This window comes from Cottoperca gobio, chromosome 17 (assembly GCF_900634415.1).
Source record: "Cottoperca gobio chromosome 17, fCotGob3.1, whole genome shotgun sequence".
NCBI lineage: Eukaryota > Metazoa > Chordata > Actinopteri > Perciformes > Bovichtidae > Cottoperca > Cottoperca gobio.
The window spans coordinates 8,419,355-8,433,558 of NC_041371.1; the positions used below are offsets into that span (position 1 = coordinate 8,419,355).

The following is a 14,204-nucleotide window of genomic DNA, read 5'->3' on the forward strand; positions in this document are numbered from 1 at the left end:
GTACATTAACACGACCGATGCAATCTGTACTGGGCACAAAATAATTGAATGTGCTGAAATTTGGAACTATTTTGAGGTATTTCCTCTCTTTAGAGCAGCGGGGCAGATTGGCTTAATTAAGGAGGGAAAAACAGGAAGTTTTAAAGTCACGTCTATAATTAATTGGTCGCCTCAGCCAAAGGGTCTGCCTGGTCAGGGCAGCATGAGGAAGCAGCTCTGTTGTTGTGCTCAGTTACTGGGTTCACATACGATTTAATACAGTCAATGCTACTGGGGATGTTTTTAAAAAGGAAACTACAGTTCATTACAACTTGAGTTTATTTCTGTAGGTCCGGCCATCCCTTAGAAGTATTTGCTGACATCTTGGAAGGCAGCAATATTGTTTAAGTATATCCAAAGAGGTAACAAACACGAGCAGTCAGATAATCACATAAGGTGAAAACAAGCTTGTAGGTAAAACTAACAAACTGGTAAAAGTTGTTGCCTGCAATGTTGCTAACCATTGCTCATTGCACAGGAAAAGTGCAAGTGCACAAGTGTAACCTGTGGGGAGACTCTCCATGGACCGCTACAACCTGTAGCAAATGTCTCATGACAGATGAAAACATGTGAAGGTTAGGGTTCAGGAGCCTTGCTAGATGTTCTACTTGTACTGTTTTCTATTCTTTTGCCTCTTGTTTATTTTTGACAAAACACTGTGATTGCAATGTAATCAATACTAAAATGTTCAAGTGTAAAAAACAGTTCTTTGAGAAACAAACTAAAGACAACCTCCCTCACAAAATATAAAAAATATCTTATGACTATTCAAGCAAAAGACTTCTGAAGACTTCTGTGTAATTATGTCTATTTTCACTAAATGTTCCTTCAAATGCATTAATGTGTTGGTCTGTTGAACTGCAAAATACTTCCAACAATTCTATTCAAAATATAAAATAAAAACCAGATAATGAAGAGGAAACAGCTCAGTGTTATTAGTAGTAGAAAGACAAAAATCAGGGCGTCCCAGCAGCTCAACCGATAGCACAGGCGTCCCATATACAAAGGCTTAGTCCTTGCCGACCTGTGGCGTTTGCTGTATGTCGTTCCCTCTCTCTCCCCTTTCACAATCTGCACTGTTCTATCATAAAGGCATGAAAAGCCCGAAAATATAACTTACATTATATTTTTTTTAAAGAAAGACAAAAATCTTCAATGTTCAAAATATAAATTCTGAATGAAATATGTTTGTTATAACACCCTCAGCAAGTGTCATCTATAAGATAAGACTGTATTAATAGCTTGACAAGCCGGCAGTAAACATGCTAGCTCACTAGCGGTAATGCTAGCACGGGTATGTGACATTCGCCATTCAGTTTAGTTTAGTTTAGTGGTCCCTCAAGAGTCTCCTAAGCCGTGGAATATGTTTGCAAAGACAATTTGGGTTGTAATTTTACAGTTTGCCTAAAGTTCTCTACTAAAAATGCTGGTTAAATACAGCATGGGAGTTTGTTTACAACCTGTATGATCATCGGACTGCTTTAAGCTTGTTGCTCCAGTGCCTCCCTCGTTGTGATAGTTTTCCTGTTAAATGTTCACTTTGTGCATTAACTTCAAAATGAATAACACGTATTTTTTAAGGCTATTTTTGTAAATGTTAAAAAGAAACACTTCAAATCTGACCACAATGGCTGGTGAGATTTTAATGAGCAGCTGTATACTCTGTTAGGGAGCCTGCCATGCGTCAGCCTGTTTAATATTTTTGATGCTGATTTGGTTATCAGGAGTGTTCGTAAGAGGTCTCAGTGGAGAGACGGCCAATCAGCAGGCAAGAGAGGAGCCTCACTGAGCTCTTCTGTCAAGCTGCTGCATCCTGCAATTCATCCCCCGTCTTCACCGCGGCGGCTGTACTGCTATCTTGAGCTCTAGATGAACATTTATTACATTTCAAGTCTTCAGTGAGCCAAATGATGTTTACACAAGCATACCTCGTTCTAAAGTCCAAAAGTCTGAGATGCTGTGATGCATTCTGGGTAGGAGGGGGCTGGTAAAAATCCCACCAAACTTTGGTTTGACCCAAATGACTATAGCTATGACTCCATGCAGACTCTCTAGAAGCCTGGAGACTTTGAGCTGAACAACTGATACCAGTCAGGAAGGTTTCCCGCCAGCTCTTCATCCAAGTCAAACACAGATACAGACACACAAGCACAAACACACAATGAACTTCATGGAGCCTGGAAAAAATCCCCCTTAGCTGTTCGTTTCACACCAGACCTGAACAATACAGATACTGGCAATGACAAATCTTTGACGGTATATTTCTCTGAACTTTTGTCTGCGAGTCCTCTCACAATCAGGATCGACTTCTGATCATACATCACCAGGAGAGAATTTGCTCTCCATGTCGCCATAATGATTAGCATGTTGCTTGCTGACATATGTTTAATTGATTAAAACAGGCCTGCTGTGATTTCACTATGTTTTGTTTTTAAAGGCCCGGGTTCTGACAGAAATACTCCGGGAAGTATTGCATTTGGCGGCGAGCTCGGGTTCCCATACACGAGAGCGCTGAACTTAATTCAAAACGCCTTGGACACAAGGCTGACTGTTGGGCTAGTAGCAGAGGAGAGATAGCTGTAACCTTGCATTGAACTCCCAAGAATCTCAGCGTACTCCTTGGATCACGGCAGCAGAAAATACTTACACAAGATACATGATTTAGTGGCTGATTTTCAAAGCCCAGACCCCTTTAGGCAGAAGCCTTGGTAATTAAATAACTTTTCCGTTAGAGAGTAGAGCACTTAACTGACAATAATGCATTCTCGAGAAATATGGGTTGATTAGATCGTCAAATTGTCCCGTACATTACATACTTTACTTTGTTCCTGCAAATACACAAAGCATTAAAAGAAATGTTTTATTGAGAGGGAGTTTACTGAAGAGTAAGGGGACCAGACGAGAAGTAGAAACATGGCTTCATGGCCACAATATCAACAATATTTTAGCTGTAATGTTAAATTATGTATTTTTAGGCTTCAGTTTCCATTTTAAACGTCTAATAACAAATCATCGTTCAGCCCACATGCCGCTGCCATCCACAGCAAGTTGGTTCATTTTAATCAAAACATTAAAAACTAATATTTTCATGACATTTTCGTATGAATCAGTTTTTGCAACTCCCTGTCACCAGCTGATAAACGCAGCAGCAACAAAGCATATCTCAGCAACTCATGCATGGATTGCCATGAAGTTTTGTGCCAACATAGATGCTCCCCTGAGGATGAATTATGTTGACTTTTACTTTGGTGATTTTTCCTCTTGTACACCAATTAGAACGTCAATTGTGGTTTTTAGTTAAATATCTCAAACAGCTATTTAATGTATTGTCAAAAATGTTGGTGAACACATCCATGTCCATGATGATTTGTAATGACTTTGGTGATCCTCTAACTTTTCTTCCAATAGCGTATGTCGTGTTTAGTGCTAATTATCAGATGTTAGCATGCTAAAGCGCTTAACTAAGATGGAGAACGTGGTAAACCTCCTTAAATGCTAAACACCTGCATTGTCATTGGGAGTGTGTTAGCATGCTGAGCTTAGCATCTAACTCAAAGCACAACTGTCTTAGAGAGCAGCTAGCACGGCTGGAGACTGAGTGAACACACAAAGAAAAATAGAAATCTTAACCACACAGACAGGAAATCAAAGGGGAAGTTCAGTACAGGAACATCTCCCACCAATAATACAGCCTAACATAGTGCCCATCAGAATATTTATTCCCAGGTCTCTTTAGCTTTTGTGGAAATCCAATCTTGTTTAAGTTTAAAGAATCTGAACACCCACACAGGAGTTTTGATGGGAATTTATTAGGTCGCAAATCTTCATCTACGAACAAGACTGATAAAGTGTAATTTGTCCCCCCCCTAACAGGTGACAGGAGACTCAGGGAGATGTCATTAAATTAGTCCAAACACGCCCGCACACTCCTGACTAAAGGTCTAATCAGCAACTGAAAACATGGAACCAAAAACAGCCATAAATAACACTTTGGAATAACACTATTACACAAAACCTGAAAGCTTTGGGGATACATCCAACAAATGTACGTACCTACTTTTGATTGTCTTCCAAAAGCAGAATATGTTCGAGAACTCTGTATTCTAATCTCTATTCTACGGCTTTTTTAAATTTAATTTAAATGTCAAGGATTTATAATCTGAAATCATTCCACGTTGCCCTCATTCAAAAAACAAAATGTACAATGGCCTCCTGTTTGTGTGTATATGTGAGTGCCAGTTTGGCACATTATTCATAGCAGAAAGTTCCCAACAGTCTGCACCTTTTAGGAGGAACAACAGATTGAACAAACACAAAATGTAACCAGCTTTTTCACTGGCAGGCATTTAATCGCAGCATTGCTTTATTTGTCTTGAATGTTTGCACATCAGAGTAGGGCTTTATGTACAGTACGTGCAGTAGCAGATGCTAAAATATTCAATTAAAGAAATATCTTTTACCAGTGAACATGTATGTGTTATTTCTCTGCAAATGGGCCAGATAGTTTTTATAAACCAAACACAAATGTAAAAAAAAGAAATGCCTGTGGGACTCATACCTGCTTTACCTGGATGCAAGATGTCTACCACAGTTACATTGTGGATCTCAATTCTTTCAGGTGAAGAAAACATGTGAATTTCAAGGCCAAAAATGTTTAATCTCCTAACCCTGTCATCATTGTGGGGTTTTTATTCTTACGTAATTGTGTGCAGTTAGCTCTTTGTCATGGAAAGAGATTGTAAATAGGTTTACAATTATAAGGCCCCGTGTCATATTTGAGGTTGTATTGTTCCTTCATGTAGTTTCACATTTAGGTCCGTTTCTTTAAATTACATTAAACCTTACCTTACGGTAAAGAAGGCAACAGGTGCTGTTGGAGTGGGAGACACAGAGAAAATAGTGTAATATGTCATTCTGTATGGCAAAATGTCATCAAACGTGACGCTAACCTCAATTGAGAAATTCTGTTTAGGAAGGAATGTCACGTATGGTTAATTCAGCTAATTAAAAAATCATAATATGAATAAAATAAATATCACACATCCCCATAGAGAAAACTATAGCGATGTGAGGTGTACAGGTTTTAAATGTGGGACAAAGAGGTATCAGGTTTGAGGTGTCTGAATCATTATCAGGAGAGAAAAGTTGAGCAGTTGACAAATTTACAACATACATCCATTATAACAGCTGCATGAAAAGAGAAATCATCAGAATAATAACTATAATATATCATTCTTTGGTACAATGTACATGATAGCTTTTTAGCTTTGTGTTCCCAGGTAACTAGTCTAGTTTTTCATTGTCTTTTAGGTGAAAGGGTTGTGAAGGAACTTTCCCTTTTTCATCATAACAAAGCTCTTTCCTTTCGTCTTTTCCTCTACGTTCAGCCTTCAGTCTCATCTCCTCCCATTCGACCCTATTCCTCTTACAACTTCCTGGCAATCCTTACAACACACTCACTCACAAACATGTAATACACTTCACTCATCTCCACCAGAAGTGTCATTTGTTCCAACACCCAGCCTTCCCTGAACACACTCCCACTGTTTCTGTTCTAAGTAACACTGACTATACATAGTGATGTAATCTCCACATTTAGCTGTCGTTTAGTTTTATTATTAAAGAGAGAGGAGTTGAGTTTCTCATCATTGCGTATTATTTTGAACTGACAAGTGGGATTATCTTCCCTTTATGCGTGCAACAAACTTCCTGTGAGTAAGGCTGTAAGATATATTTATGACGGGCTGGAGGAGGTGCCTTTATTCTTTCCCATACAGCGGTGGATATGTTTGCTAACCGAGAAGGCAGAGTGCTGTGTGGACATAGCTTTGAAAGCACAGTTGGGCTTTCTATGAATCTGACAAGGCGAATAAATCATAGAATAATAATCCAGACCAATAAATGATTTATATACACAAACTCACTTCGCATTAGATCTTTTGATGGTATACGTCAAATCTTGAAAAGACTCCACAAGCAGGACGGCTATCATGTTGTTAAGTGTTGTTTCTCCCAGAATGTGCCCCCGTGTCTGTCGAGGAAACCCAAAAGGGCTGAGTCAGAGATCCCATCTCTTCCGGTGGCAGGGCCCGCCTTTGAAAGGCAACATGGAAAGATCAACGGGCATCTCCTGAGGGAGCCACTGGGCTATACTGTGCTGCTGCCCCATGGCCAAACAGCCCTGGGGCCTGTAGTCTGCTGCCGCTGCTGCTGCTGCTGCTGGGTTAGCTTGTGCTGTTTACTTTGGGAGGACTTTCAACCCTGTGCAGCCATCAATGTCTCTGCATTCTCCCTCGTCTGTCTAAGTCTATCTCAAACCCCCTTTTCCCCCTCTTTCCAGCGTTTCATCACTTATTATTCCCACTCTGTCACAACGTTGAAACTCTGTGACAAACATCATTCACAAATTACTTTCCACCACTGTACAGATTATAAGCGTAAGCTTGCCGTTTGCCTCACTCTGTGTGAACGTGGTGGTTGATGTGACCCTCAGCTCTGCGAACATCCATCCACATGAGAGCTCAGGGAGGATTTCTGCGCTGTTGTGTTTATATTTCCTCCCTCGCAGCACCATGGATACCAGTCAGACAGTGCCAAGGTAGGACCACCTCATAAATTCAGAAACCTATAAATATTTGCTCGTGTTTTGAGTTCAACACTAGTTTGCATTTACATATCTGAAGGTGGTTTAGTAATTTATCTACGTGCAAGCTCAAGGACTTAATGCCTGGTGGTCGAAGTGTACGAATTGTGTTTTATATAACACCCAGGAGCCAATAAACACATGCCAAACGTTTCCATTTGCCATTTTACAGCCAAACTCCACACTGGTAACACTAACATTGAAAAATACAACCTTTGTGATGGATGATCTTTGGCTTAAAAAAAAAATGGCTGCGGCTGTATCATTCTAACACAATGTCAAAAAGTTAGATCTTTTAAAATGGGAAAATAAAACGTGCAATTACAATGTTCAGCCCCAAACTGTGGATGTGGCTGTTGTGTTGCGTAGGACATTCCTCCACACTCAATAAAGTCAGCTAAATCAATATGTCAAAGAGCAGACAGATAACACTAAGCCCAGACATAAATCTTAACCATCTCTAAAATCTTTTCATGTGGTATTACTCACAGGCCATATTCGCTTAAGTACAGTAAACATTGTGACAGGTACTTTGAGCTGCTGGTTCAAGAGGACACAGGAAAGTGGATTGTGCTTTGAGCCTTCTGGGGTCAGTAGAAAAGAAAAACTCTTAAGTAAAAAAGCTGTCAGGAAGTTTAAAGGCTTGCTTTAATGAAACATAAGCAGAATGTGGAAGTAAACCCAGAAAAAGCTGGAAATCAAAATCTGCAAGAATAATTTGGGTTTGAGGTGCAATTTTTGAAACATTTTTTGCCCCTGGAAATCCTCACCTTACGTTAGTTAGTCTTGATTTGTTTTCCCTTTGTGTGCTTCCCTCCCAATCATGAAAGCATTTGAGAACATATGGCCAGTTTTTTTGTTCCACCAGGGAGAAATAGGGAGTTAAAGCATGGCTATGATTGCCTCACAAAAGTATGCCTGAGTAATATTAATATTATGCAAGAACACGGTTCTTTCCACAGCTTCAAAAGTATTGATTCTTCTTCTTTAAAAAAAAAAAAACAGGGTAACTGTAAATCATTTGCATCAACAGAACAATTTATTTGACTGAAATTTAAATAAAATAATTTCTTATAAAAAATAAAAACAACAGCAAAAAAAGAATTATGCTAAAATAAACATGATATTTCAAAAAAAAAATAAAAAAATTTTTTTCCAAAAGAATGAAGAGGAAGAAAATGAAAACAAAAGATAAGAAATAAACCTCTTTACGTCAAGTTTCACATGTAACTCATCAGATTACCTTCAGGTTTAAGTCGACCCATGAAATGTCTTTTTGAGACTCCGCCCACACATCTCCGCTGGAGGACATGGAGACAAAGAGTGTGGAAAATCAAACATAACCCTTTTGAATTTCGATTTTTGCATGTCAACCATACAGCATGTGAATTCAAAATCGATGCCACAATAAGAGTGCATTCTGAGGAAAACGCATTGTTATATAACTAGCTTTGCTTCTTGTACTCCCTGTTTCAACTGTCCACTTTAACACCTCATCATGTTAAACTACTGGGTCGTTACACTCCCTTTAATCCTCACAGGAATTAGTCCCCAAAGTAACATGAATTTGTTCAGAAGTGACCTCACGCTCTGCTATGGTCTAATTTTGGTATGAAATGATGCAATCACACATGCTTGCATTGTGAAAGGTACACGGTTTGTATTGAGTCAGGTAGTGCAGCTACCTTTTTGCAGTTTATGTCTTGTAACATAAAGGTCAGTAGGTAGTCTATTATGGGTGTGCTTTGTTCAAACAAGCCATCCAACTGCTTTGCATGTAAAAGAGTTTTTTGTAGAATAGCTCTGTAGCTTTGAGAACAGTACCTTAATGCTATCCAAAAGCTGGCAACATTACAGTGTCAAAAATGAGTCTGAAAGAGTTGATTATTTGCATTTTTTTCAGTCAATAATTAAACAAAAACCACTTGACGACATAGTAATTTATACCCTGTTTAAACCAAACTAGTTTCAGTCAAATACAGTAAGAGCTTTCAGTGGAAAACATGTGCAACACTACTGTACTACAAACAACCACTTATAAAGATATATTTTTTGAAAAGAAGACATCAGAATGGTTTAACTTCTACTCTATAATGATATCTTTATTAACAGTCATAGCCATGTTTTCAACAATGGAGGATTTATAAATATTTTTTTCTTTTGATTCATAAAAGTTGTCTTGGCACTTGTGGCATGATTCCAGTTGTGGAAAAAAAAACACATTTTTTTTTTAATGTCCTTAAAAGAATATAACGCTTTATGAAGCAGTGGTATCCAATCAACAGCTTTTTCTTCAGAGAGGAAATCCGGTATGTACATGATGGCTTTTTTTTTTTTTTTAAGAAACGAGATCTGGTTCTGTGCCATGGTGGATGGGGAGAGGTATCGAGTGCATGGCGGGTCCAGAAATCATCCAAAGCAGGCCACCTGATTGATCATCTGGCCTAGCGATTCCCTTTGTTTTTTTTTAAGGCAACAAGATCCCCCGCACCAACCTGGAAAACAATCCCAGCTATTCCACGCTCGGTTCAAGCTTGCAGTGTGACTGAAGGTCGCCTCACCCTTCTTTCCCCTCCTGACCGACTCTTCTTGCATCAGCTGCGAGGAAGGAAACAAACATTGCCCCCCGAATACTTCCACACTACATCGTATCCAGACGGAGGGGGCCAGGGATTGCTGTCCTCCCAAAGATTTAGATGTTCAAGCTAAGGCCATGGGGCACCAGGGTTCACCCCTCACTGAAGCTACATCTGATGGCTGGGACAGACCCACGCTGGTGTACAGGCTGTCTTGTCCCGGGTACTTCACCACTGAGCCGGAGCCGGTTCCCTCCCCTGAGCTGGACAGCACAGACGAACTGACCTACAACACCAAAGCAAATATGTATTGTTAGCCTAAGTGTATTTTCAGCAGACATGTTTTGTATACAGTAGGCATTTGTCTCTATTTGGAATGTGATTCATGCAGCAGTCAGAGCATCAGTCAGCGTGCATGTGATATTTTTAGCAAAACACTTGCTTTCATTTAACCCTGAGAATGCATCAAGGACAACGTTTTACATTTAAAATAACTATTTATTTATTTATTAAAAACAAACTCCTGTGCCACATCGCACATGATATCCAAATATAATATATGCGATGCTTAGAATTTAAATAGGGCAGAAGATATTCAAATGTAAATATAAGAAAATGTTAAAAAGTCTTACCCCTGACACCTGTCCGGAGGGAGAGCTGGTTTTCGAGCAGTCTTCTGAATTAGATGAAGATGTGGATGTGGGAGTCATAGAGACAGAGTTGTTATTTCCTAAAAAGATATATATGAAATATATTGTTGAGATAATATTATAAAAAAAGCAACATTTTGATGATAGTCATCCACAAGGATATAAGCAATAATTATCAGTAACTCACCAGAGGATCCCTTTGTTTTATTCAAGGTCTTCGGTTTTCTTTTTCTTGTCTGGATTCCCTCTTTCTTCATTGCGAGCGGCCGAGGTACCTGCAGATTTGAGCATTTTTGGAGACCAATTATTGTTTTTGCTTTGTGATGCGTTGATTTAATCAAAGTGGGTATTACGTTTGAAAGAAATTAGAAATAAAATCTCGACTCACCCCGTGTAATTTTGTGTAGAGCCCACACGCGTTACACACTGGCTCTCCCTCCGCGTTTCTGCGCCACAAAGTGGTCGTGCTGGTTTGACAATTAGCGCAGGACAGGCCGATTCTTCTGGACGTTGACTGATGACAAAAACAACAACATTCAATTAATGATTATAACCAATAAATAACTGGGACATTAAAGAAAGGGAGGTGATATGAATAGATATGTCAAGACTTGGCGTCTGTCACCTGAAGTTAAAGCCACACTCTGCTAATTTAATTACAATTCAACCATTCACACCCTATTTCCTAACAATAATACAGGCCCTATTATGATATTCATTTAACTGCCATTTACCCTCTTTTAGGGGATGTTTATTTTCAAGGAGTCATACGTGACATCAGATTCCTAAAAAAGAAAAGCTGTGCGTAATGGCACCAGGAAAGGATTTGGCCTCATTGTCACCCATTAAGATTAAATTGCCCAACAGAAGCACTGTGACAGATTGAGTGCCTCATTAATTACGTTAACAAATATCTCCATGTAGGCTATGGGTGGTTTCAGTCCAATTTAATCAGCACCTTCAATTCCTTTCAAATAAATTATGGAGAATTTACTAACAGACCTCATCGCGAGCAAATCTTACAATCAATCAATTCATATTATTGGGTGGTGTGCTAAATGATGGAACATTGTGCACAAAAAGCACACACAAAAATGTCAAATGTGTTATTTTTTTTATTTCTCCCTATTTTACATGACTAGTCACATATATAATGAGACCACATTTAGAAAAAAAAAGATTAATCTAGTGCATAAAGGTCTCTGTTCTGGGTCAGACACGATGGTTACCATTGGCAATAATCTCCAGCCATTGTTTGAAACGATTAGGCAGGAAATTGAGCGGTTAAGTGGTCCCTTGCTTACCGTCCGTTTCTGTGGTTTAATTAATGGCCGGCTCAGCCCATTCATTTTGCTGTAAAGGCCGCAGGCGTTGCAGAGAAAGTGACCCGTGCCGTCGCGCCTCCAGAGCGGCGTGGATATAGAGCCGCAGTTTACGCACTCTCTGCTCTCCCCCATGTCGTCGAGAATATCTGTAACTAAAAGAAACACTTAAATCAGCAAAACGCCCAACTTTTAAACATAAAACTCTGCCCACAGTGTGTAATCTTCATGAGGGACTGCGTTTCCCGGACATTGATATGAAGCAAATTAAATCAGATCCACCGACGTAATGTTATAAAACTGACACATTTTCAGTAGCCTATATTTACAATTTTCTTTGATGTTGTTTAACTTTTTTATTATTCCATGGTTGCACATTTTTTGGTCAGTTATGGGCATGCGCGCACAAAAAGGCCTATTTTTCTCTTGCAGTACGTCACACTTACATGCCCTTTCAGACCAAATCCGGCCACATTTCAAACATAGGAATATTCTTTTGTGTGGTACATTATTAAGCATAGCTTGTTTAGGTTCTTTTTTTATTTTTATGATTTGACCTCTGGCCTTCACATGGAGATCAGGTTCTGTACGCATTGGAGTTTCAGTGCTTTGCCTAAAGACACTTCATCTGTTGCATGTCTGATGAAAGGAATTCAATCATTATCATTATCCCTGACAGTGAGAATTAACATTATTCCATCACTATGTCTTCCTCTACTTTGCATACATTCCTTACCCCCATTTGGTCCTCGAATCAAGGGCGCGCCTCTGCTCTGCAAGGTGTGCAGCATGGTGTTATCAAAAGGTCCCCCGGTCCAATGCGAGGGCAGCTGGGTCAGCTGCGGTGCAACATAGGGAGAATATGGACTCGCGTAGGTCCCACCGAGGGACCGAGAGAGGCCGTACTGCTCTCTGCCGCCCACATTCAGCGTGTTACTGTAGCCGGTGTCCCTGGGCGTCCCGTTATTCATCGGCGGGCTTGGAGGGTAGTGGAACCGACTGGAGGCGTGTGGGCTCCCGGTGCTGTATGAAGGGCTCTCCGGGGCGGATTGCGACCAGACCGAATGGCTGGAGACGGCGTGGCTGGGCTGCGCAGAGCCGCTGGCCTGCAGATAAGAGAGGCTGGGTATCATGGGGCCCACCCGGGAGCTGGGAACATACACCGGGGAGTTGGGGTTGGAGTGCATATAACCACCAGAGGAGGAATCATATCCAGTCTGGCTCTGCGCTGCCGCGATGGCCAGTGTTTGGTACATGTCGGTCGGGTCCACCAACAAGCCCGCCTTGTGCGCTCCGCTGGAGAGGACGAGTTTGCTGCCTTGATCTAAATCCGTAAACAACGGGATGTCCTCGACCGTGGTCAGGGTGTTGTTATGGTGTCCAAAGTGAACGTAGGAGTGTAGTGATCTGCCGTCGGAGCGGCGGTGCCCCAGTGCGTCAAGGTCGATCGGAGGTGTCCTCAGCTCATCCGAGGTGGGACCGTCCCTCCTGCTGTCACCGGGCAGGTAGGTCTGCTCAGCCGGCGACCCTGGGCTGCTGGATACTTCTCGCTTGACCATGGACCAGCTGTTTTCGCCCAGGTCCATCCAGGAGCACTTTCCATACACCGTAAGGGTTAATAAAGATCGTCAGGGAGTAGTCTACCCTGTAAGAAAAAAAGAGTTGCAGCCGTTAGGATTGCAGGAAATGAGAAGAAAATACACTTTACTCATGTGGGGCAAAGTTATGAACGACTGGATGTAAAAATCGTCTCATAAACATCTGGATAGAAACTTTCTGAAGAAACGCAACTCTACCTCTGATGCACAGCTTGTTTTCATCTTTAAAAGTCCAGCTTACATTTCGAAAAAATATTAATCTGACTATTCGTTTCACGGCATTTTCACTGACTCTATTTCATCTATAACTCCAATAAAACACATCCAATCCGCACGCAGTGACTGCCATACTCCCATCAAGCGCTCTTAAGAAGCACTGGATCCGTCTATGTCAAATCTCTGTCCTCCCACACACACACAAAAGTACACACACACACACACACATAGCAGATAGGAAACAAAACGCAATATGTCTTCACAGCAAAAGAGATAACCATTTGATAAGACTCAAAACAGATAAGGGCCGAGAGGCAGGCAGGAGCGATAAAACAATACCCCGAAATGATGCGTTAGGTCCTCACCACCAAATGTTTCAACCAGCTCTGGGAGCATGAGGGAGAAAAGACAGTAAGAGGGGAAAAGAAGAGACATTAGTCGCTTTCCACCACATACCTGCTAGTTGTGTGCCATAGGTCGCACTCAAAGTTCCTAATAGTGAGTCGCTGCTTCTCCTGGAAGTAATGGGAAACGTTTGTGCGGTCTGACGAGGTTTATGAGAGGAGGCGCTTCTGGTGGCTGAGGCTGCAGGAGGCGGACCAATCATGAGGAGTGTGAGCGGCTGAAAACACGATGGGGGTGCCAGCCTGTAAACTCCTCCAATCAATCTCACGGAGGAACAGAGAGAGAGCGAGAGAAAGAAAGAAAGAAAAAAGCGACGTGAGCGTCTGAAACTTTAATAAAACTAATTTCCAAATGCAGGTTTTCAGAGAGTTTTCGACAGTTATGCTTCGGACAAATGGAGCTCCACCCCTTTTCATTTGTTTTGCTTTTAATTTGATCAGATGTGATTTCTAATCAATACTTAAAACCGGTCTTACCATATATATATATCTGTTATTTAATCTTAGTTTTGTAAGCTGCTGTTTTGCTTTACAACTTTGGTTTTGAATTAGTTACTGACATTTATTCAACACCTGCTGATTAAAATGTTGGAATGTAATTAAATACATTTACTCAAGTACTGTAGTCTACCTAAATACAAATTTGAGGTACTTTTACTTTAATCGACAGCTTCAATTTTATTTTTCTGTATACTTCTACTCAATTTTAGTGGGAAATATTGTACTATTTACTGCACTATATACATGTGACATAGT

At 40.6% G+C, this 14,204-nt stretch overlaps 1 protein-coding gene across 4 annotated transcripts; it reads right to left on the reverse strand.

The window, feature by feature from the left end:
* Window positions 1–8,757: 8,757 nt before the first annotated feature.
* gata6 (GATA binding protein 6) lies at window positions 8,758–13,989 on the reverse strand. 4 transcript variants are annotated; one of them, XM_029454106.1, is made up of 7 exons: window positions 13,501–13,989; window positions 11,967–12,875; window positions 11,213–11,379; window positions 10,297–10,422; window positions 10,096–10,183; window positions 9,891–9,988; window positions 8,758–9,544 (listed from the first exon to the last, which is right to left on the reverse strand). In XM_029454106.1, exons 2-7 carry the CDS (start codon window positions 12,814–12,816, stop codon window positions 9,383–9,385), a joined length of 1,491 nt encoding a protein of 496 aa, XP_029309966.1. In that variant the 5' UTR covers window positions 12,817–12,875; window positions 13,501–13,989; the 3' UTR covers window positions 8,758–9,382. The 4 variants fall into 4 exon arrangements, with proteins under 4 accessions (XP_029309966.1, XP_029309967.1, XP_029309964.1 ...); XM_029454107.1 differs by having other exon boundaries at window positions 9,891–9,934; window positions 11,213–11,385; XM_029454104.1 differs by having other exon boundaries at window positions 11,213–11,385; window positions 13,501–13,986.
* Window positions 13,990–14,204: the final 215 nt, after the last annotated feature.

What these genes read in the sequence shown, in the direction of transcription:
- gata6 (XM_029454104.1), bottom strand. Translation starts at nt 12,816, where the DNA reads ATGGACCTGGGCGAAAACAGCTGGTCCATGGTCAAGCGAGAAGTATCC. An exon ending in GATTCGAGGACCAAATGGGG is followed by an intron (nt 11,386 to 11,966) that starts GTAAGGAATGTA and finishes TGTTTCTTTTAG; the next exon opens with TTACAGATATTCTCGACGAC. An exon ending in CCTCCGGACAGGTGTCAGGG is followed by an intron (nt 9,545 to 9,890) that starts GTAAGACTTTTT and finishes TTGGTGTTGTAG; the next exon opens with GTCAGTTCGTCTGTGCTGTC.